This window comes from Choloepus didactylus, chromosome 15, assembly GCF_015220235.1.
Source record: "Choloepus didactylus isolate mChoDid1 chromosome 15, mChoDid1.pri, whole genome shotgun sequence".
Taxonomy (NCBI): domain Eukaryota; kingdom Metazoa; phylum Chordata; class Mammalia; order Pilosa; family Megalonychidae; genus Choloepus; species Choloepus didactylus.
Window position 1 is genome coordinate 74,093,947 of NC_051321.1, and position 24,746 is coordinate 74,118,692.

A 24,746-nucleotide genomic window follows, 5' to 3' on the forward strand; every position below is an offset into this window, starting at 1 on the left:
GTAAAAATGTTAGTTCTGAAATTTGATTCAAGAAATGGCTTTACACTGAAACCACTGAATCAGGGACTGTGTTAGACCTGAGAAAACCCATGCCAGGAGTGAATGACTTGTCTAAGACACCACAGCTATTCCTACGTCAAAAGAGCAACTCCCGATTTAAAGTAACCCTTTAACTTCACCTGGAGAACAGAAGCCATTAAGCCAGATTCCATGGGCAGAAAGAGCCGCCAGAGGGTTGATTTGTCCATCCTTATTTGCACTCCATCTGAACAGCATCTAAACCAAACAAGGCCTCCAAAGAATTGAAAATGGTAACTCCATCACCAGTGTTCACAGCAGCTTTGTTCAGGAGAGCCAAAAGCTAGAAACAACCAGTGTCCATCGATGGGTGAAGACATCAACAAAACATGGTACATCCATACAACAGAATATTATTTGGCATGCTGCAACACAGATGAACCCTAGAGACGTGGTGTTAAGTGCAATGGGTCAGATACAAAAGGACAAATGATGTATGATTCCACTTATATGAAAATACCTAGAATAAGCAAATTCATAGCGAGAGAAAATAGAACAGTTGTTCCCAGGGGCTGGGGAGAGGATGGGACCTGGGGAGTTATTGCTTCACGGGGACAGTGTTTCTGTTTTGGGTGATAAAAAAGTTTTAGTAATGGAACAACATTGTAAAAGTAATTAGTGTCACTTAATTGTACACTTAAAAATGGTTAAAATGGCATACCTACTGCCACATTTTTTTTTTTTTAAGCCAAAATCTAACAAAGTTAGCCCGGACATTTTTCAAGGGGCTGCCATTTAAGGATCCTTGGAGAAAATATATCAAAATCCCCCACCAACAAAACCTGAGCTCCCGGGGGAGAATGTGTCAGCGAAGGAAATGGGCCCAAGGTACTGGTTGTCATCCCTGGATCATGGGATTTGGGGTGTTTTCCTTCCTGTACTGCCTGCATGTTCTACAATGAACACATAGTGCGTTTAAAATTCAGGACAAAAACATAAAACACTGAAGTTGAAAAAGAAATCTTACAGGGAAAATAGGGCTACAGTTGAACCTAAGAAATGGACTTCTTTTTCATGACCCATGCAAACAGTTGACTTCTGTGGCTTCAGATGGAGACACCCTAAGATTCTTCAAGAATCTTCCTGGTAGTGATGGTAGCACAACATTGTGAATGTAATTAGCAGCCCTGAAATATATATTTGAAAGTGGTTAAAAGGGGAAACTTTAGGTTGTATATACGTCCATGACTTTTTAAAAAACATTTCTCATTAATAAATTAATATTAAAAAAAAAAATCTTTCCGCTGATTGGTAGTGGCTACCACAACCCACGGGTGAAATGACCGTAACTCACGGACAGCTACATAACTCCTTTAAGCACTGTGAGAAAAAATCTTCCCATGCACAAAGGAGAAAGACAATGTATACAACTGTTGCCAGATAATGTTAGTCATAAAAATCCCCAGCACATAGATAAGCCCTTTCATCCTCCCAATCCTTCCCCCAAGCCTCAGAACCCTTATCTCTGAGTTTTCCATTCGATTATCATTGGATAATCACTTCCAAAGCCACAAAGTGTCCACTTTCCAAATCCACATAAAGGGAAAAACAAGACGAATGCCGCAACTCCCCTTCAGGGGAGGAGAATTTTCCTGCTCTCATATAATGAGCACACAACGAAGATCCCCAGAAAGCCATAAAACCCATAACCTCTGGTCCACAGGGCCACACACAGGCCCCATGCTCTCAATCAGACAGAACTTCTCATTTGAAAAGCTAGATTTTTCCCAAAGTGAAGTCAGTCTGCCCAATGGTCTTTAGATAACGCTTCACTCCTTGGAGGTGAGGTCATTTTACATGATTTATTCATTAAGACAAAGGTGAAGGGACTGCAACCAAAACCCATCCGATTATAGATTTACCCAACCTCTAACTCTCAGGAGAGAAATTCTGTTTTTCCTCTTGTGAACCCCTCCCCTTTACCCCCCGCCCTCTTCCACGTTCTCCTCCTATGTGTTTTCGTTCCTTCCTTTCCCCCGCCGTCTCTTTCTGTTCAGCAGGAGCGGGTATATGTGAGTAGTAGCAGGCAGAAGCCCACGGGGAGAAGAGCTAAGATGAGCCGGTGGGGAGGGAATAACTTTCAGTTCCAGGAAGCAGCTATATTTAAATGATGCAAAAAGAGGCTCAAGACTCCTATCTGTTCTCTCTCCTTTGGATCCAAAAGGGCCAACACCTAGAACACAGAGTCCAGCTCAGACTTCGTAAGGCGGGACCCGCACTGACCCCCTGGAATTTTTGCATGGTCCCCACATTACATCTGCTCTTGACCAACCCCTGCACTGTGAAGGAAGTTAAACCTGAAAATACACTGCACGTGTCACAGAGGAAGAGGAGACTTTATGGTCCAAAAATAGCCAAAAAAAAACCTCCATCACAGCACTGGTGGGACTAAACAGATCCCAGAGGGCAAACTATGAGAACCAGCAGCCAGAGATGGGCTGTTTTCCGAAGTTTGAGTAAAGGGGGAAGGGAAGACTTCAGGCCCAGAGAGAAGAAAGAAACTGGGGATGCCAGTGGAGTGAAAAAGGAAGTGACCAGCATGGGGGCAGCACAAGTTAAGGCCATTCTACATCTCACCAATGCTGTCAACATCCAACCACCAGCCAGCTCTGGGCCTTCCGGGGCTGGATTTCAAATGTGAAATCTATCCTCAACCAAGATTTGTTGCACGTTCCAGAGATGGAACAGAAGCAGAGAGGGGCTAGTGCAAGGAGAAAGAGTTTTCTGTTCATTCGAAGGCAGGTTTGTCCCCAGATAAATGAATGGTGGCCTCGGGAGATCTGAACACTCCTGTCCCCTCTGGCAATGGAGCAAAATGGTTCCCAGCCCTGAGAAGTAAGGAGGACCTGGGCCAGAGCTCCCTTCCACTGCTATGACGTCACAATTTTTATGTGCTTCTGAACTTGCTAAACCAAGGCCCTATTTTTTGTCCACTAACCTGCAAACTTCAGCCCCCCTGCTCCTCCCCTGCACCTAAAGAAGCCACTCTCCACCCCTCCCAAAGACAAAGAGGGAAAGGATTGCCTGATCACTAAGAGGGGAGAAGGAGCAAGGACAAGACAAGGAATAGAAAAAGAAGATAAACACTGATCTTGGCCTTTACACTTGAAATCCATGTATAGACACCCTAGTCCTTATAACCTGGGAGGTAACTTGCCTTCCAATGATATGCAAAAGTGCAGATCAGTGGCTGGTCAGTTTCACACAGTTGGAAGTGGCCCTGGGGAGCGCGTAACTAGAAATCCCAGCTGTACAAACTCCTTTTTGAAAGGCATCACCAACCCCAGAATTCAGCAGCCAACAGGTGGAAACTAACTTCAAGTCGTAAATTTAACTTCTATTTGCCTTTAAAAAAAAAAAAAAAAATCCTTCCCAGCCCCAAAATAAAAGCTGAACTCTGACAATAACGGGGCGATTCATACAACATTCCCCTTAATTACTTCTTCTCCACTCCTTCCCCAAATCAAAGTACCCACCCCCCTACCCCACATACTGCACTAGAAACCAAAATCAAATGATGACGAGTTTCCACAAAAGCCCTCAAGTATAAGAACCACTAAGGAAGACAGTAAATAAAGAAAAGGAAAGAGAAAAGAGAGAGAGAGATGGAAGAAGGGGAGAAGGAAGGAATACAGGCTTTCCTGTTAATTATCTTTGAAATACCCTGAGTCAGTGGCATTTGGGTCCCTAAGATAACCTGTAAGACGTGGGGAGGCAAATAAAGCAGCGTAAGAATAGAAAGTGAGACGTTTTAAAGAATTTTGTTTTACGCCATGCAAAAAAGCATCCATCAGACAGATGATGAGATCTTATAGCGAGAAGATTCCAAGACTTGGTTTGACAATGGACATATATCCATTCTGGTACTGGAGTGCCACTGACATTTTCAAATTGGCAATTAGAGGTAATGTCCCAAAGACAATTGCCAAATCATGTCAAAAACAAAGCACATTTCATCTTGAAGCAGTCATTCTTTGAAGCTGCCCTTCTGTCCTTTGCCTGACTCATCTGCCTCGGAAACAACTACCCATCAGGAACAAATTCCTTGTTATCCACTGGTCAAGAGAGGCAGGAGTGGCGTGAATAACTAAAATCCAGGAATGACTCAAACAGCATTTTTTCATCAAATCAACCCCATCCCTCTCACCTGGAATTTCTCCATAGCTTCTAACCAACTACCCCCAAAAAAGCAACAGAATGTATTCACACCTACCACACTCCAACCAGTCCCAGCTAACCACAAGGGAAAGGCCCCTCCTAACATGTTTATATTTAAATTACTCAGTTCCTGCCCTCCAGGGGAGTTTACAGTCAACTCAGGGATCAGACATAGCCATACTACACACAAAAAAATATCTTTGCCCTGCCAAGTAAAAGTCCTAAAGAGTCCTAAAGAGCAGGCAGGCAGAACATACTGGATTTTCATTATTTTTCCCCTAGCACCTAGCCCCTAGCATGGTTTCTGGCACATAATATGCACTTAATATGCAAGAAAACCAAAAATCACAATAATAATGCTAAGATTTCTTTGGGGAGCTAGTGCGTGCTGGGGATTATGCTAAGCCCCTGAAAACTCACATGGTTAAAGTTTATTCCAAGTTCTCCACTTTCACTATGGAAGAGCACAGAAAGCACATCTCAAGGAAAAAGTCCCTGGCAGTATGAGCTGTGAAATCCTTGCTATGGTGAGAAGAGAAGCCACCTCCAATTTCATCTACTGGGTTTCTTGAGAAGTGCAACTATGGGGTACCACCCATCTCTCCCCACCGATGATCATGCCTTGAGCCCAATCCTTTGCAGTTGAACCCTCAAGTTTCGGGAGGCCCACCCAGGTCCCTGTGGAGAGTCGGGCTGGCAGTTTTGCTGTCTGCAGACTTCAAACACTCCAGAAGGTGTGGCCACCAACTGGCTCCCCGGAGTGTAACCACAGGGCAGCCCCGGCCACGCCACTAGCCTTTAATTTTGCAAGAAGGTGGTTTGGCTGAGTTGCCATGCTGGCCTTCGAAAAGCCTCACCCCTTACAGTGGGAACGACTGGCACAAGGAGAACCCACAGGCTCGGGGCAACGCACAGACCAGACCTTGTACATCTCAAGAACATTGTTCTACCCACCCCAACCCAGCCCCTACCCAGCCGGGCTGGTGGGTCCCTTGGGAGCAGACGCCCGAGCAACCCAGTGCCAGCACCAAGCACCCAGTCCAAACCTCAGCACCTCCGTGAGTCCTGAGCAGAGTTTTCACTACATGGCCGGCCTTACACGGGGAACCTTCCTCCTCACGTCCCTTCCCAAGTCTGCTGAAGAACAAGGAATCTCCATATTTAAAAATAGGGATGTCTTCAGGGACGGGCTGCCTGGAGGCTGAGGAACAGACCAGATCCGCCTTATTCAAAGAAGTGTGGTCTGCATGGCATCAGCTTCTCCTGCATCGTGTTAGGCATGCATACTCTCAAGCCCCACCCCAGACCTCCCGAAGCCGAATCTGCATTTTCACAGCTCCCCTGGTGATCTGTGTGCATAATAAGGTTTGTGTACACACCCTTGGAGGCTGAGCTCCAGTATTCCCAACTGAACCCGCCTTGGGCGCTCTTGACCATTAGAGCAGGATCCTCCGGCCTCTGAGTGAGCCCCCTTCCCTCTCAAGAAGCATTTCAGAATAGGAGGCACTTTTGATCTGCTGCACAGAGAAAGGCTGTGCAATGTCAGAGGTCCTGCAGGCAGGCTTGGCCAGACATGCCTCCCTGAGGATGAATATCTTCCACAGGGCCCCAGAAGCTGCGGCACTGCAGCATAATCACAGCCCTTGTCACCGGAACCAGAATTACCCTCCAGGGGCTCCACAGGTCTGATGTCCCAGGAAGCCGGTGCTGGCTGCTGCAATTCACAGATCAACATGGCCACTGCTAGTGAGAGTGGGGACGCTCCTGCGGGCCACGTCACGAAGAAGGCCCTGGCAGTGCAAGCCAATGCCAGCCTGGCTGCTTCAGCACCAGCTTATCTCCCTCTGGTAAAAAAAGGAGAGCCTCAAAGCAGACGCTTACTCCCTGCTCCCAGACACCCAGTGAATGTCCCCATCCAATGAAGAAAGCAGCGAGGCAGAGAAAGAACCTGCTTGGCCTTGCCCTTGGAATCTTCTCTCCCCCCAGGCCAAACGGTGGGCCAGCTCTTCCCCTCATCCTCATGCATGTTTGGGCAAGGCCACTGGACATCCAGAAGCAGCGCCAGCCCAAGGCATGCAAAGGAGGCCATGGGTCACCAGTGTCCTCCTAGGACATGCCGTAAAATAGAGTTAATGAGGGTACCTATCTCGTAGGGCTGTGCTCTATCACGATCCCCAATGTACAGCTATGGAAACTGAGGCACAAAGCAGTCAAGTCCTTGCCCAAGGTCACAATGCTGACTCTTGGTCACTGCCCAGCTGGCCAGGTCTGACACCCAAGCAAAGCACTCAAAGCAAGCACATTCAAGAGCAGTCTCACTGGTTTCTCTACAGGTGGAGTTCTCCAAGCCTGCAACATGAATCTCCAAGACAGGAACTCAGGGATGCTCCATGATTCCCAATTTTTTCCCCCACAGGATAACTTCAAGGCCAAGGGCTCCACAGAACACACTTTGGGAAGCACTTCTTTAGAGGCTATCACGGCAGATTGTTGTGTGATTGAGGAAACAGTGTGATTGAGCTCTGGGCTTGGAGTAGTAGGGATAGTACATGCACCTCTTTAGCGACACCCATCCAACCAAACAATGGGATGTTTCACTTCTGCTAGGCCTAAAGGTCCCAGGACCTTCATGTTGTCAATGTTCATTCATTGACTTCCCCCAATCCTACCCAGTCCTTATCCATGCAGTCTTCCATGCCCAATCTTCCAGTGTTACAACAGCCAGGAGCCATGAGTCCAAATCTCAGCCTGACTCTAAGTAGTTGTGTGACCCAGGCCTCTAGACTTTAGGGTCTAGAGATTTCTGATGGCTCTAAAATTCTATTTATTTTAGTCTTGTGTCCCTCAGAGGTCATAAGTTCCATAAATCATAGAGAAAATAAACTCAACAGCTTGTGAAGCTGAGGTAGCTCCCATTTACAGAAGGCTTGCTAAGTGCCAGGCACTTGCCGGGTGCTAATCATTACTGCCACTCCTTTCAGAATCCTACAAGATTATTGCCACTCTTTACAAGAATTCAACAAAGTAAGCATCAAGGTGCCCTTTTTATAGGTGAAGAAATCAAGGCTCGGAATGGTTGCCAGCCAAAGATGCTCCAAGAGTGTGACACCCACAATCTGAACTTGGATCTGTCTGATTGCAGAGTCGCTACTAAAGTGCATTTCCATGAAGAGAACTAGGAATGAGAAGCCAAGACTCTCAGGACAAGGGAAGGTCAGCTGGAGCTCACCAGGGACTGAGACCTCAGGACTTCTCCAAGGCCACCCCAAGTGATCAGATCACAAGGGAGCATCTGAAGATGGGCCAGTGGCAGCCGAACCCCAAGAAGAGACAAGGCACCGGGACAAATCTGGATTCAAGAGTTGCAAGGCTCTAAAACTCCAACCCTGACTGAATGCATCAGGCCAGACCCTGGGTAATTACCAAGCTATAATGGGATGTGATATTTATATTAGTCATGAGCCTGACGGAGAAAACACATTGTTTTCTCAGACACAGTCCTGGAGACGATATCTCAATAATTCATTACATGCAGACCATCCTTGATCAAGCCCAGGCTTCCACAGGGATGACAGCTCACCCAAGAGCTGGCGTGAGTCTGCGCCTAGCCACACGTGAGGCACACAGCAAACTGCAGCTCCACCAGGAAGATGGCTCCTGAGCCTCAGTTTCCCCAGACATTTAAAGAAAAGCAGATTGCATGCTGGAGGAAGAGTAGAAGGAAGGAATAAAGTCGCATACACACCGCCAGGCTGAATTCCTGAAGGAACTGCTACTCATAAAACACATTCTGAGCTAGAAACTTTACCCATCGTTCCTTCAACTCGTGCCATTTTCCCACACGCAGTCATAGAGCAGGAAGGGACATTAGAACTCAAAGAATTCAGCTCCCACATTTTATACACAAGCCAAGAGAGAACAGAGAAGTGAAATGACTCCTTCAAGGCCACAGCCTTGTCCCGGCTGCCAGTCCAGTGTCCTTGTCACTACAGTCTGCTTCTGGACTGGACCTCAAAGTGCCACAGCCCAGTGAATAGCAAGTTCTGATGAAATCCAACAGAAGGAAAAGCAATAATGGGAAAAATTCAGCAAAGAACACATTACTAGAAAGACTGTGCCCAGTGTGGGGGGGGGGGCAGAGGGAACATTATTAGTTTTCTTCTTTATTTCCTTAAAAAAAAAAATCCATGTACCATTCTGTTTAAAACAGTAAAATCATTCACCATTTGAAATTATGGCCAAAGGCACCAATAAACAATGAGATGCCCCACAACACACTTCTGTCTCAGGTTCTTTTTTATTTTTATTTTTTTAGAGAAGTTGTAGGTTTACAGAAAAAAGATCATGCAAAAGGAGAGTTCCCATATACTCCCCCTCACACACCCAGTTTTGCCTATTATTAATACTTAGCATTTGAGTGGCGCCCTTGTTACAACTAATGAAACAATATTATTATAATTACACTATGAACTATAGTTCATAGTTTACATTAGGGTTCACTGTATTGTACAGTCTACAGGGATTTTTATTATTAATTTGGTACCCTATATACAACCTAAAATTTCCCCTTTTAACCACATTCAAATATACAACTCAATGATGTTAATTACAGTCACAGTGCTGTGCTGCCGTCACCACAATCCACTACCAAAATTCTTCAATCACCCTGAACAGAGACTCTGTACCAATTAAGGATTAACTCCCCATTCCTCTCCGGCCCCAGATTACTTGTATTCCAGTTTCTGCATCTATGAATTCGCACATTCTAGTTACTTCATATAAGTGAGATCATACAATATTTGTACTTTTGATCAAAAACGATAGTGCAGTATGAGAAACTGAATCCTTGGGATTCCAGAGCTCTCTTCTGAAACTTATCTCCCACGGAATTTCAGAAGCAAAGAAGACATGCCTTCCTCTAGCCCCCGGCTCCTGGCCAAAGGTCATGGGGGTGAATGAGGTGAGAGTTCACGTACTGAGGGCTGGTGGAATTCTGTGGAAAAGCAACCTAGTTTTGCTTGGGAAACCTAGGACTAAAAGAAATTATTCCAAACTATAGCCAAATGCCTTGTTCTCTACTAAATCTCAACCACAACTGCCAAATACTTGGAAAGCCAAAAGGATGAAGAACAAAAAACCAAGATTGTGGCAAAAATACAGACCTCCAGAATAGAAAGAAAAGTTTATAAAGGGCCTACGTTATTGTAATTGGCCATGATGAGCTGGCTACACATTGAGCAAATCGAGGGCCAGGTATTAAGAGATTCTGGATTTATAACAGACTCTAACGACGTCAAAAGTGACCTGATCTCTGACCTCACATCTTGCCAACTAACGCTGCAAAAGTCTCTGGTCTCAGGTTTGATGAACTGTAGAAACTTTCAGTTATGTCAACTCAGCAGGTCTTAGAGCTACAAAATATAGTCAAATACTTAGGGATTGTTGTTTTTTTCTAATTGTGACTGCCAAAAACCTATTTCCTTGCAAACACCGACAGAAGTTATGCTTGGTCATCATTTAGGAAAGAGATTCCTTACGTGAACTATCTGATTCGCATTTCATTACAGGCACTGCACTGGCATTTATGTACCCCATAGAGTAAAATGATTTTAGAAGCTGTGTTTAAAAACCCAGGATCACAAAAACACCAAAACTTATTTTTACTCATTGAAAATATACTCATTTTAATCAAAATTGCCCAGCTCCTGAAAGAAAGGAGGCTGTTCCAAAAGTTTACCCACCAAATCACTCAATCTAGAAAACATTTCAGATGAGGGCAACTAGGAGCAAGATCTTTTCCCCCCAAGGGCACCCACTGGGATAAAGTGACTCAGTCCGGTGCCCAGACCGAGGATCACCAGGAGTTAGGGAGGGAATGTGTGAATAAGAATGCCTGAGGGACAGGCATGTCCTTAGGAGGACAGCTGGGCAGGGCAGCAGTCTCGTCAGGATTTTGATTAATCTGGGGGCTTCTCTGGAAGCTGAGAGGTTTTTCTCCTTGACAAAGGTACCTCCAAAGAAAGCTGACTGGCCAGCATCTAGAGGCCTCCAGAGAAGAGGAAGGAGAAAGAGGAGGAGGAGGAGTAGGAAGGGGGGGGGGCAGATAATGGTGGCTTTTCTCTCTCCCTTATTTCCAACACACCAGTATTTTCCAAAACACAAATGTGCTGCCACAAAACACAGCTGAGCTCCACCACACAACGTGATGTATAATTAATGATCAGGAGTAAGAGCTTCGGTTCACCCTTGTGTTTTTATAGCCAGCCTTTACCCCAGCCCCCAGCTTCCCCCACTTCTTTGCTTAGCAACCAAGGAGGCTACCACAAGTTGCTGTGTCCCGTGGAAGTTTGAGGGGTCCTCGGACTAACTTTACTAGAAAAGGTGTGAACATTAGGGGCTCAGATGTGTGTCGACCTTGCACTATTGCCCTTGATACCCCTTCCCTCCAAAAATTGTCAGGCTGTGAAGTTCCCTAGGACGGGAATTACACACGCACACACGCATGCACAAACATACACACACACACACACAAAGGCAGTTCTGTCTTTTTTTCCCCCAGTCTTTTCTTTTTCATTCCACAGTTTTCTATCAAACTGTCCCTCACCTCCAGTGGGTGGGAGATCTCTAGAGACAGGACGACAGACCAGGCAGTCAGCCTAGCACCATACAACCAAGGTGCAGGGAGCTGGTTGCTGGTGGGCGTCTCTGTGCCAGGAATAGCTTAAGCTGACATCCAGCCACCTCAAAAGAGCCAGGGAAAAGGCTCGGCATGAAACGGCGGCCTCAGCCCCCTCCAGAGCAGACCTCCAGCTCCCGACCCAGCCCAGTGCTGCTGCCGGCCTTTCCCGAGGACCCAAAAGGGGGTGGCCTGGGAACAGGAGTACACAGGCTGAAGAACTTGGGGTGGGGAGTATTTTCCACGTGAATATCTAAGGGATGGAGAAGGAGGTACCATCGGATTTGTGACTTCACCACATTCCTAAAGTGGCAGCCACATGGGATGCCTCCAAAACTGGTGCGGATCTCCCCAACTTTCTCTCGCCCCCCAAAATCCCCCATCATCTCTGGCCACGTTCCTTCCCCCGGCATTCCCTAGTCCAAAAGATTCTCTGCCTTTCCCAAAGAATTTCCCTTCCTTCTAACCCCACGAACTCATCTCACCAACAGGCTCCGAAAGCGCGGGCTGATGGGCGCCCCCTCGCCCACCGCAAGGAGCCGCACCGCGGCAGGTGAGCTGCACGGAACACGCACCCAGGGGCCCCCAGCTTCCTCCGTCCACGCGGGGTTGGGTCTCCCTAACCCACACCACCCCACCCGAGCGGCGCGCGTCCCCCCACCCCCGGCCCCAGCCGCAGCCGCAAACGACTCTACAATAAACAAGGGGGTCGGGATCGGGCGTCTGCGTTCCGGAGCGCACGGATCGGGGTAACTCCTCAGCCCCCGCGCGCCACCCGCTGCCCCATCCCGAGGGCGCAGCGAGAGCGGAGAAAAGGGAAGACAGCGAGGCGGAGGCAGGCAAGAACGGAGGGAAGCACGGCGGTGTGCGGAGAGAAGAGGTGGGCTGCAGGGGACCCCGAGAAGCTGCGGGGCTGGCGCAGGGGGGCGGGCGCCTGGGGAGTGCGTTACCTTCGTCTTGCCCCCGCAGTGGCAGCAAACGGTCCACAGGTACTTGAGCGTCCGCCAGAGCAAGATGATGAAAAGGCCCCCGAAGAAAGTCACCATGGAGGAGGCCAGGAAAGCCCACCACATGCGTTGGCCCCGGCTGTCGCACGGCACCTCCATGGTCACCGGAATGATGAGCGCATCCATCTTGGGCTCGTGGACCGAGGACGAGGAGGAAGAGGAGGAAGAAGAAGAGGAAGAAGAGGAGGAGGAGGACGCGTCTAGGCTGAGATGGTTCGCGTGGATATTGCTGCTCATTCTAAGACTGCTGCCTCCTTCGCCGCCGCCGCCGCCGCCGCTGCTGCTGCCGCCGCCGCCGCCGCCACCATTTGCCATAGCTAGCAACGGGCAGCCGGCGCAGGGGCTCGGGGGAGCTCCTCCCGCCGCCAGCGCCACCCCGAGCACCCATCAACAGCCATATTGCCGCTACTGCTGCCGCCGCCGCCGCCGCCGCGGAGCGTGGGGAGGGGGGCGGGGAGGCGCCTGGGCTCGGGGCGCTGTGCGCGACCTGGCAGGGTGCGCGGAGATATATACAGAGAGCCGCCGCCGCCCGCCCTCCCCCCGACCGCCGGCCCGCCCGTCTGGGGGGGAGGGGGGATGGAGTGCGCGGGCAGCTCCCCCTCTCCCGGCCCAGCTCGCTTGGGGCTGCGCGGGCCCCGAGCGCCGGAGAGCGAGGGGGCGCAGCGGGCCGCCCGCGCCCGGGGTCTGCGTTGCCCCCGAGGCCGCCCCGGCTCTGCGCGCCAGCCCCGGCGCCCTTCGCGCCGCCCGCACGCCGTGCGCCACCAGTGTGCGCTGCGCTCCGGCCGGGGACCCCTCCCCCCCGCGCCGGCTAACGAGCCGCTCTTGTGCTTATTAGGAGGGAACTCGTTAATAATGTATAATCAGCCCCCTCCTCCCCGGACTGCCCCGACACCTCCTCCCGGGGCTGAGCTCAGCTCGCGCTCTCCGCCTCTATGCGCGCCGGGACGCAGCAGGTTCACCGCGTCCGGCTGCCGGGCCGCTGCCGCCGCCTAGCCCATCCTCCCGGGATCCCTGAGCCGCGAAGCCCCCACGGCCTCCGCTCGCTGTTCCTCCTCGCCTCCGGCTCCTCCTCGTCCCCGTCCTCTCCGCCCGAGCCTCTCCGGCGCGCGCCCTGCGCTCCCCGCAGCCGCCAGCAGCAGCTGCTGCAGCAACTGGAGCGGGCGCGGACTCAGGCCACCCTAGGTGGGAGGGGAGGAGGCTCGCGGCGCTGGCTCACCCTGGCTCAGGGCTGGGCAGGGGGCGGGCAGGCCCCTCAAGAGCGGCCCCGCATGTGACCCTGCTTCCCTAAGTGCAGGGCAGAGCGCCCCGAGCCCTGGCGCAGGACAGGGCGCCTCTCTCCAGGGTGCTGGGCCCCAGCTGAGCGCCCTGGGCGACTCGGGAGGAGGCTCGGGGTAGATCGTGGTTTACAAAGGAGCGCCCAGTGGGGAGGGGAGGAGTGGCCAGCTGTCAACTGGATTCCATAGGCTGTGCGCCCCAGGGTCCTCGGGCTTCGGGAATGAGGAGGACCCTTCTCCAGGACACACACACACACATAGCGATCCCCGATTTGCTCTTCCTCCCTTTCCTAGGTGCCCCAGTGCCCCGTGCTTGGTCTGCAGGGCAGGGCCATCAGCAGATGGTGTTTGTTTGTTTGTTTTTGCCTTTGCCTTATTAAATGACTGAGGCTGCCTAAGGGATGGCAATGGAGGGAAGATGATCAGGGGAGACTTGACCTCAAACATGGTGCAGATGACCTCAAACATGGTGATAGATGAGGGCGCTCAGAGATGCTCCAGGCTCCAATCAGGCTCACCTTTTCCTGTTTAGGGTCTTCCCTGCCGCCCCACCCACCCAAAAAAAAAAAAAAAACACTGAAGGAGTATGGATTTGTTAAGCAGCCTCTATCCCTACCCCACCATGGAAATTCCCCCTTCTGATACTTTCAGAAACTTTGCCCCTTCTGGACACTGTCCCTCGTGCTACCAGCGGGGCCACAGTTTTTTCCAGTGCTAATTGTAAGGAAGATGATCCCCCACTTCCGCCTTCAGTGGTTTACCTCAAAGTTTCCAGCTCATTAGTTTAAACCTAATTGGAATTTCAGGTTCTTTCCGGCCCTTCTTGTGGTGTGGGGGCCCAAGTGAAAGTCCCTGCCGGCACAGGCTGCTGTTGTTTCTGGCTGAGTCAGAGACCAGCCCCTCCTCTCACCCTTGGAGGCCATTGGCTGTGGAGGGTGGGTGGGGGAATGCAGCAAGGGAGGCAGTGGTAGGCAGCGAGTCAGATGGGGATGTTCGAAGCTTCTCTTGCTTTTTCAGATTACATTCATTTGGCTCAGGGTACACGGTCATTACAGTCATTAGAAAGAAGCCATGGGCAAGGTCAAAGGGGAAAATGGGCTGACTTGAGTATTTGGTACTCAAAAGGCAGTATGTAAAAGGGAGCTAAAGGCAGTGTTCTCCAGAAAGTGAAACTGAGATTCTGCTCTGTGTCATCCAGATGGCACCTCCAGCCTCGTCCTCTGTGTCCAGCACCCACCCTGAACATGTCCCTTCCACATCAGTCTCATTCATGAAAAGGTTCTGGGTTCCCTGCACAAACTGGGTCAGAGGAGTTGGCCCAGAAGTGCTGTGGGGAAGTGCAAGAAGACGACTGCAGCATTGAGGTCCCTTTATTTCTTAACCTTCTAAATGGCGGTACTTGCTACCTTCATGCCTCAGCATGTGCCAAGAAAGTTAAGGACGTCTCTTAAATCAAGTCCAAGATGTGAACTTTAAAAGTAAAACACCCATAACATAAAAAGAGCATCAAAGGATAGCACTGTCTCCCCAATGGGATATGAAACTTCCAGAATGGATTCCCTCCCCCCAGAAATTGAGCTTCTGCAAACCAGTGTAGCCCTGCCTGGCATTCCTGAACATCCCCTGCAATCTGGATTCCCCTGAAATGCCAGTCCATTAGCAAGAGGCCACTGGTTGCTCTGACTTCTATTTCCCCCAGCGCAGAATCCCCAGCTGTTCTTCTACTCCATCATCACCTTCATCATCTCAGCACCCTTCAAGAGGCCCCCAGACACCATCTCCTTCAGCTCTCTTCAGCATCTCACCTTTGCTGATTGAAGCTTTTAGCAACTTCTGTGTTATTCAAAACCTAGCCTTAGTCGGGATTCATTAGAGACCCTGGCTGTCAAAGTCACCATCCTACCGTCCCTATAATCCCCTACCCTCACCACTCCCACCCCCTGGTATGTACTGAATAAGAAAAGGCCACCATCCACCAGAAATAGATGTAATCAAGGCTTTTGCCTAGTGTTCTCCCGCCACTTTCTTATTCTCTGCAAACTTTTGCTCCAGGTTCAGAAAACCTGGCATCTGGCCTTACCAATTTAGGAAGAAATTCTGCACAGACTCGATGGAACCACGAATTTAAAAAGGGATTTTGGTGTCTTTTGTACAAAGATTGTAAAATTGAACAAAACCAGGAACTGTGAGAATGAAAAAATAAAGCCTTGTGCAGATCTTGGTTGCAATTACTTTGACCCAAAATTCAGACGGTCAAACGAAGATCAGAAGCGAGATCTTTGACCCCAAAGCCAAGTGTGTGCAGCGTGCCCCCACACTGATGAGATGAGTAGAGGTAAGATTACTGCTCGCTGTCCCCACTTTGCTCTTCTGCAACCCAACAAGTCCCCTTGGTTGGATGAGAACTGAGCCAAGGCTATTCAGCTGTCCTTCCTCTCGTGCACAGCCCTGGTTGAGCCCAGGGGCTCCCGCAGCCATCTGGGCTGTTGGCAGATTCCGGTGCGCGTGTGGCAGAGCCCTTCCAGCTGACGGGCGCCTCTGACCCCCTGACGCTCTTGCCGACTCTTTGGGGTCCTCCCCAAGGATCAGCACCGAAGCCCCACGCGCTGAGACGTCCTGGGAAATGTGAATAGTAACGACAATCACCTACAAATAGACTCAGTGCTTTTTCACTTAATGTAGGTGTGCATGCAGCTGGGAATTCAGGGCCATTCACAAGAACTGGAGGCTCGAGTCAAAAGTCGAAACTTCAACCTCAGTTATAAAAACAATGAGGGCCACATACTTGCTTCTAAATGCATTTAAAAGCTTCCCAGAGAAAACTCTACGTGGGGGACGGGTTGGGGGGCATGTATGGGAATTCTGTACTCTTTTGCATGATTTTTCTGTAAACCTTCAACTGCTCTAATAAAATTACTTTTTAAAGCTTCCCAGAGAGAAGGGCAGCCTCTTTACTGTTCATATGTATGTGACTGGGACAGCTCTCAAAGCAAACCAGAGGTTTCAGGCTTCTCACCTGAATAATCCCAGTGAATTTAAATAAATAAATAAATAAAATGCATAAATAAACAAACTAAAAAAAGCTCAGTGACGAAAGTAAAAGCCAAGAGAACAAAAAAAAAAATGTTATTTACTTAAATGTTGGCCCAACATCTTAACTAAGGTACACTGGGTTTTATTTTTCTCGATCCTGGACACAGTTCCAATACTCCACACAAATCTGATGTTGCTATAGAGAAGCCAGGTGGTGACTCTAAGTAATCTATCACCCTCTCGTGGTTGTGTTGGGTACATGACATTATTTTGTGACACGCCAAAAAGGGGATTATTAAAACAGTTGGAAATTTGAGATGAGAAAATTCCGGAGGAAAGTTCTCCTGTAAAAAACTGCAACCACAATATTAATTATCCAATTACCAGTCCTATCATCATATAAATGGTTGTGATAAAGGTGGCTAACAGAGTTCATATTGTTGTGGTGATTTGATGTCAGATCTAAGCTCACTGCCATTGAGAAACCCTAACATGCCTTAAATCTCCACTGTGTTTCCTTCTAAACAGCCAACTGTGCTCTCCCCTTTCTTACCTCCTTTAGTCTTCATAACATCTTTATGGGGCATGATAGAGCTGTAGCTAGTTTCCCCACTTTACAGGAAAGGAAACTGAGGCTTAGATCTTTCGAGCCACTTGAAGTGACAAGAGAGTCATTTACCACTGGAGCAAATTCTCTCTTTGTGGTTTGTAATGAAGGGGAAGATCACAATGGCTCAACCTTTGAAACCATGCCCAAGGGACCTCTGCATCCCAGAAGGGAGCACTGTTTCCCAAAATGGACTCAGAGAACAAACTTTGAGAGGTTTGTTTCTTATAAGTAGGTATTTCATATTTATTTCTGCGTATAATAATTCATACACATTGTAAAGAAAATGGGAAATAAAATTTTCTTAAAATAATTTAAAAATCACCTAAAAATCCCACCACCCACAGATAAACCCTAGCAATATTTTTATATATTTTTTCATGCCTTTTTCCAGGGTGTGTATTTTTTCAAAATTAGGATTAGATTAAACTTCTATTTTTTAATCCTATTTTCTCCTAAATACTACATTGTAAGCCTTTTCTCCATATCATTAAATACCTTGGAAAATACTTTTTAAATAATTGAATAATATTCATTCTGTTGGCATTTAGATGATTCCGAAATTTAACGACTTTTTAAATAAGTCCTAAAACTGTGGGGAAATGATTCATAGTAGTCAGAAAGATATCCTGAGAAGATTTGCACTGATATTTGTATACCTACACCCTGTACCTGTTTTCTAGGATAAGTGGATGTGTGTGACAGAGGCTCATGTGTGCGCCAACCTGGCTGTGAGATACCTACCCAGCCTTTTCCATGTATCACTGGCCTCATATCAGCCAATTCCACATGAAGAATTTTTTGCACCAGGACATGGTGCCTAAAGAATAATTCTTCCCTTTCCTAAGACATCAAAGCCAGCATCTTTGGGAAAATAATAACTGTAGTGCCACCATAACCTCTCCAATAACTGTCTCTGATGCCAGCCAACATGCAAACTTGCAAAAACATAGTCTTCATTCCCCAAAAGTACCTACATTCCTGGGTTGAAGTTGACCCAACTCATAGACCATGCCCTGATTAGAAGTCACCTTTGACCTCCATTCTGCAGGACTTCCAGAATAACAGTTCCACAAATTTCTGTCTCCCTTTCTAATCCTTTCCTTAGAGAGTCTCTGCTTTGACCTTTGCAATATCTCTGGTTCAAGATTTGGGCAGTCTAACTAAATTCCTCAACTACTGCTCCAAGATAATTCAATGACTACATCTTAAAGGGGACCGTGCCCATGAGTTAGGGGACTTATTCCTGGCCCGGCCTCATTGCTCTTGTCACATTTGCAAGTAAGAACAGTGCCGAGGCCGTTCTTCCCACTGCACAACACTCTGGCCCACAAAAAGAAAGGAGTCAGCCCCCTCAGTACCTCTTTGTTGCTCAGATGTGGCGCGCTCCCCCCCCACCTCTCTCTCTCTCTCTAAGCCAACTCGGCGGGTGATCTCACTGCCCTCCTCTCTACGTGGGACCTGACTCCCAGGGGTGTAAATCTCCCTGGCAATGCAGGATATAACTCCCGGGGATGAATCTAGACCCAGCATTGTGGGATTGAGAACATCTTGACCAAAAGGGGGATGCGAAATGAAACGAAATAAAGCTTCAGTGGCTGAGAGATGCCAAATGGAGTCAAGAGGTCACTCAGGTGGACAATCTTATGCACTATATAGATAACCCTTTTTAGGTTTTAAAGCACTGGAATAGCTAGAAGTAAATACCCGAAACTATCAAACTCCAACCCAGTAGCCTTGAGTCTTTAAGAAGATTGTATAACAATGTAGATTACAAGGGGTGACCGTGTGATTGTGAAAGCCTCGTGGATCGCACTCCCTTTATCCAGTGTATGGATGGATGAGTAGAAAAATGGGGACAAAAAAAACAAATGAAAAATAGGGTGGGATGGGGGGGGTGATTTGGGTGTTCTTTTTACTTTTATTTTTATTCTTATTTTTATTCTTTCTGGTGTAAGGAAAATGCTCAAAAACAGATTGGGGTGATGAATACACAACTATATGATGGTACTGTGAACAATTGTACACTTTGGATGACTGTATGGTATATGAATATATCTCAATAAAATTGAATTTAAAAAAAAAGAGAGGAGTCAGGAAGTCAGGCATCTCTGGGCTATTCCATTTCTTTCCAGTTCTGACTTGCTCTATGGGTGCCTGCTTTTGGTATAACATTATCAAAAGCAGAATTCTCTTAGGTTCACATTGGCAATTTACCTCCCTTGGAGTCACATCTCTTCTTCAGCTTTAGTGTCCACAGTTGCCAAGCTTCCTGCTTCCCCAAAATGAGGGATTAATTTAATAATGACTTAAAAAATTATAACCCATGTTATTTTTGTGAGTGGTAAGGCTGTGAAACTATTTTTCTATTTTTGAATAAGCAAACAAAACCAAACCCCAATCTTGCCATGTTCTGGGAGTTGCAGAAGAATAGGCCATTGAGGAAAAACAGAGCAATAAACTGGCCCCCAAGTTCAAGAGGAGAGTTTATTAAAAGTCTTTATGGAAAGGACTTGCCATGCTTCAGAAGAATACCGTAAATTTCCCGGGGTGTATGAAACCCCATTCCAGGACTTCCGCTGAGGACAGGAAAAGAAGGGCATCCTCACCAGTGGCCAGGACCTGGGTGCTCAAGTCTGCCACCAAGGGGATATTCCCAGTGGGCTTGGCATGGCTCTCCAAGCAATCCAAAAGGAGAGCTAAAGGTGGTGAGGCCCTGCCAACTGCCTGGCCATTCTGACAAGTCCAAACACAGAGAAGAGTGACCCCTGGTATCTCCAGGTGCTAAAGCCATGCTGTTTGGGAGTATCACAGAGTGCCCTAACAGCTCCCTGGGGACCTGACGTGGGCTCAGAGGAGCACAAAGCTTTACATACTTCTGGAAAGACACCTGCCTACAGCATTCTGCTGCTTGGGACACTGCCCGGCAAGCAGTTGAACCTTCACTTCAGGAGATTCTCAGAGAGCACCAGGACATTGTGCTAAATGCATTTTCTGCAAGGTGCTATGCCGAATTGGGGGCCTGCAAAACAAGCCTATTGGTTATCCATAAATCTCATTTTTTTTCTCCCTCCTGTAACAGAATTGAAATCAGTAAGGTGAGCAGAGTCACCCAGCAGCTGTCCCTGGCAGTGCTGGGAACTCCCTGAGTGATGCATAGTCGTGGACTGAAAGCTGTTTATTTGACTAGCTCTTGGCTCTTCTATCAAGTTCTGTCTTGGTAACACTTTACTGAGACAGATTGTTCGGTAAGCATAAGTGGCTTTTATTTTAGTAGGTAAAGCATATTCTGTTTAAAGTATAATGGCTCAGATGGGATTCCCAGCCCCTTTATCATTAGTGTAGAAATGCAATGGTTCCTAAGTTGGGGGCCCACTGAAATGACTGCATTAAATTCAATGGGGAACACCATTCGAGTCAGAACCAATCTAAAGGCTGAAGAGAATTTATCCCCACTTTGCACTCCCCAGAGGACTCTCTCCGCCCTCTCCTCCATGGGGCTTCCAGGAAGAGGTGTCATTAGCACTACCTGAGAGCTAAGGGATAGACCAGAGTGACTCAGCTATTTTTCTGAGAACCCACAGCAAGCCAAGGAAGAAATGACGTTTATGCTCAACCTATAATAAAATCAGCGGAGACCACTTCCTTCCAGCATAGGAATAGTGATGATGAACCCCTGCTGAGGTCAGGGATGTGGTGGGTTCTTCACGCATCCCAAAAGGTAATGCAAACCTTTCCCGGGGTTTTCGATCAGCTTCACAATTTTGGCCATTTCTTACTTAATATGTGTCTTCAAGTTGACTGACTTTATTTACTTAAATTTATTTCAAAAGGAAATTCTATAACACTACCATAATGGAAAACCAGTCTCGCTTGCTATTAATAGAAGTGTAAAAATAAACACAATGAATAAAAGTGACATTATTAAATCAGAGCTTGGTGTTGTCAGCTGGCCTGGACTCTCTTTGCTAAAAGGAGAACTTGGAGGGTGTCATAGATGTGTTCTTGGTAGGCTGACTGTGGCAATTGGGTTCGAGAGAAAATAGAAAAAGGAATGACTTTCACATAATGCCAGGGTCAAGTATGAACTAAAATTGTTCTTTGCCCAGCTTGGGGCTAAGTGGTTTCCCTTGGGAAACACTGTGCGCTCATGCTTGGCTTAGCACCAAGTATCCTCTCCACTTTCACATGTGGGAACTGAGGCTCAGAGAGGTCAAATACCTTGTCCGAAGTCACACAGAGCTGGTGCTTGTTCCGAGGCCCCCCCACAAGGCTGGTGGACAACAGCAGACTTGGGAGCCCCCAGTCCTCTACCCCTACTGTCTGGGAGCCACCATAGCAGGGGAGCTGGAAGGGACTTTGGAGGTTATTCTGTCTGAGTATTTCTTTTTAGAGGTGAGGAAAGGGAAGCTTGGAGATGTTGAGTAACCTGCCCTTTGCTCATAAGCTGAAGTTAGAATCCAACTCTTCATCGTCATCGCCTGCTATCCTTGCTGTCTTCTCACAGGGCAGTAGTTGGAACCACTGGGGGAGGCAAAAATGAACTTTCCTCACCACTATCCCTTTTGCTCCCAGCAGGCCTCGGAATTCCTTTCTTGCTGACCTTTCTTTAAAATGCTAATCTGGGGCTCTGAGCTCCGTGGGGCCCTTTGCCCCATCGGGAGCCCACCTCCCAGATGAGCCCACCCTGTGGGTCAAGCACAGAGCACCTCACCGCCCACATCTGGGCCTCTACCCCCTGCAGGGGCTGGCATCCCAGCCAGGCCAGGAAATGCTCCTGGGTGGGAGACTTTCAACTCAGCAGGTGCAGCTGGCAGCTCACCCCCTTGGCCTCAGCCTAGGGCCCAGGCGGGAGCTTTGAAGCGCCCCTGTGGGAGGAGCCCTGGGGCTGCAGACCAGCTGGGCCCTTCCGAGGCTATGAGGCTACGGGGAGGCTGGTGGGAGGCAGGAGAATGGCCCGTCGTCGGGATGTCACGCTGTGCCTTTGGGAAGAAGGAAGACGTAGGGGGTGGAGCTCTGGAAAAGTTCACAGAAACCAAAGTGTCAGGCATAGGGGAGGAACCAAGAGAGCAGAGAAGGAACAGGAAGAAAAGAAATGAAAAGTTAAAGGAATGAGAGCAAGACACACAAAGAACTGGAGAGGAAAGAAAGAGAAACCAGGAAGACTAAATGGGCACACCACTCCAAGTCGGTAGCCTCGTCTCAATCCCCTGCTTCCTTAGCAAAGCACAGACAGGTTATGGTGCAATATAAAGGGGTTCCAAAGCTTCAACAAGAGATGAGTCATTTCCCTTATAAAGGTGAGATACAGAACCCTGGTGGCAAGTTCCCAGCAGGTGAGCCCCTCCACCTGCTCACTCTGGGCTGGCTCCTCTCCCAGGGTGAAGAGGTGCTTGAGATGCTGGGTCTGTCTCAGAGCACTGGCCCTGGTTGGCCCTACAGCATGGACATCCCAGTCCTATAAAGGTTCAGCGTGTGCCCTGGCTGGCCAAGAGGCTAGGCTGTGTGTGTGCAGGAGGTAAGGACAGGGAGGGATCCCCTTCATTTTGTATTCAGCTTCCATCACCAAGATGAGGATTTATAATAATAGGACTCAGCATGATCAATATCTAGAAATTGCCACCCAGCCAAGAGAGGCTGCCAGCAGCCAGGCAGTGCTTTCCTGGCTCCATTATTGGCCTGCAGTGCCCCACACGTCACAGGAACCCCCTGGCCCAGCCTCCTTTCCCTCCTGGCCAGGGAAAGTGACCAGGGAACTGGTTTCTCCACCTGACTGTGAGGTGTTTGAAAGCCAGGGGAAGGGAGAAGGAGGAGAAGTGACTCATTGTAACATGTCTTATATACTGAAGGGAACAGTATATTTACCAGGTAAATATTTATTAAGCACCCACAAGGTGTCACGTACTGTGTGCTATTCACAATTTTGATCAATGGGGTCTTCCCATCTATAGCAGCTCTCCCCACTAGCATGGGTTGGGGTGGGGGGTGGGGGTCCCTGTCATGGTACTCCATGTATTAAAAAGTATTTTGCATTGCATCCAGTGCAAGTGCTAGTTCCGCCCCAAAGCAAGCGGTTGCATGTTTCTGCTCCAGGTTCAAGTTTCAGCTCCACCGTGCTCTGGCTGCGGGATGTGGGTTAGGTTTCTTAGCTTCTCAAATTTCAGTTTCCTCCTCTATATAGCAAGGATAACACAAGCTCGAGTTGTTATGAGGTTCAAATGAAATAATCCAGGGAAAGCTCTTAGCACGGTGCCTGGCACATGGTTAAGTGTTGGCCTTCCACTGTCCTTTGCTATTTTAAAAGCAATGACAAATCATATAAACCTATTCCCACGTCCTCTGAGTGCCCAGCCCCTAATCAACACAGTGAGGTACCACCTGCCCTATGGTACATAGCCATGTGGCTCTTGTCTGCACTAGCTCAACCCAGGGATGCCGGATATTCTTGTTTCATCGTCTTCATTTGCTGTTCAGCGTTGACTCTCCCTCCTGTGAATGAAGGATTCTTCTACCCTCTTTTCCCACTTTTCCCCTTTTCCAGAACCTTTGCTTATTTCTTGTCTCCCAAGTCCAGCTACATTCCCTTGTCTCAAGAATATATATCTCTACAACAAAGAAAATCTTACAAGCTCACAAGCAAAAATGCTTGGAAGGAATGTGGTAGAGAAACAGGGTCCCCTTCTAAGAAGGGTGTGATGAGAGTTTGCTTCTTTTTGTAAGCCGATCATATCATCAACCAGAAAAGTGTTTATTGAGCATCTAATTTGCATATGGAAGTATATTAATTGCCAAGAGTACCAAAAAAAAAATAAAAGGAAAGAAAGGAAGAAGATACACAACTTCGCTTCAAGGCAGAAAGTTATCTCAAACCTTATTGAATATGAACTGACAATCCAAAATTTCAAAGCCCATGATGAAACAATCACATCATTGGCAAATGTCAACAGATGAAAGAAATATTAAATGAGACTGCCAAGAACTTCATATAAATGAATAATATGATACAGACAATAAAATTAGCAATTTTTAAATTATGAAGACATAAAAGAAAGAACACAAAATTTTTAAAATGGAAAGACACAGTTGGAAAAAACTGAGCATATCTGGAAAAGAACCAAATAGAACTTCTGAATATTTAAAAAAGAAATTGGCCATTGAAAATTTTAAAACTCAGTGAATTAAGTAGCAGATTAGACTTGGTTTAAATAATAAGAATTAGGCAAATACAAATAGATCTGAGAAATAAACTCAGAATATAGTATATAAAGAGAAAAAAAAGTAGAAATAAATAGAAATAAGAGCATTTCTATGAAAGGGTAGAATGTGGAGGTATTCTATATATCTAACATGAGTTCTAGAAAAAGGTCAGAGAGAATGGGGAAAAGCAAAATTCAGAGATAATGTCTGAGAATTATGAAAAACAAGAACCCACAGATTCGAGGAAGCAGGAGTTCTAAGCAGGATAAATAAAAGCCAACCTTCAGATGCTTTGTAGAGAAACTATAATTCACCAAAGACTAAAATATTAAAAGTAACAACACAGAAAAGAGAAATTACCAACAGAAGAAGGACAATTAGACAGTAGACTTCTCAACAGCAACAAAATGAAACCAAGGGACAATAGAATAAGATCCTCAAAGGATTGACTGAAAATCACTGTAAACCTAGAATGCTATGCTGAGCTACACTGTAACTCAAACGTGGCACTGAAATGAAACACTTTTAGACAAAAAAAGACAGAAAGAATCTATCACCAACAGACTCTTTCTAAAAGAATTTCTAAAGGTTAAACTTCCAGAACAAAGAAACAGAACCCAGAAGGGAGTAATGAAGAATTGATTCACAACAGATGAACAAAGACACTGATTATCATATGGATAAGTCTAAACTAACATTGATTGCATACACCAACA

General features: G+C 47.5%; 1 protein-coding gene across 40 annotated transcripts in view; it reads right to left on the bottom strand.

The window, feature by feature from the left end:
* The window catches only part of KCNMA1 (potassium calcium-activated channel subfamily M alpha 1), a 769,155-nt gene extending 756,531 nt beyond the window's left edge, over positions 1-12,624 (bottom strand). For 27 of the 40 annotated variants that reach the window (XM_037803827.1, XM_037803819.1, XM_037803823.1 and 24 more), the window contains exon 1: positions 11,863-12,234. In XM_037803827.1, the coding sequence (XP_037659755.1) occupies positions 11,863-12,234 (372 nt within the window). Of the gene's footprint in view, positions 1-11,862 lie in introns of all 40 variants that reach the window. The other 13 variants (XM_037803852.1, XM_037803814.1, XM_037803853.1 and 10 more) reach the window with 5 other exon arrangements.
* Between the last annotated feature and the right edge of the window lie 12,122 nt (positions 12,625-24,746).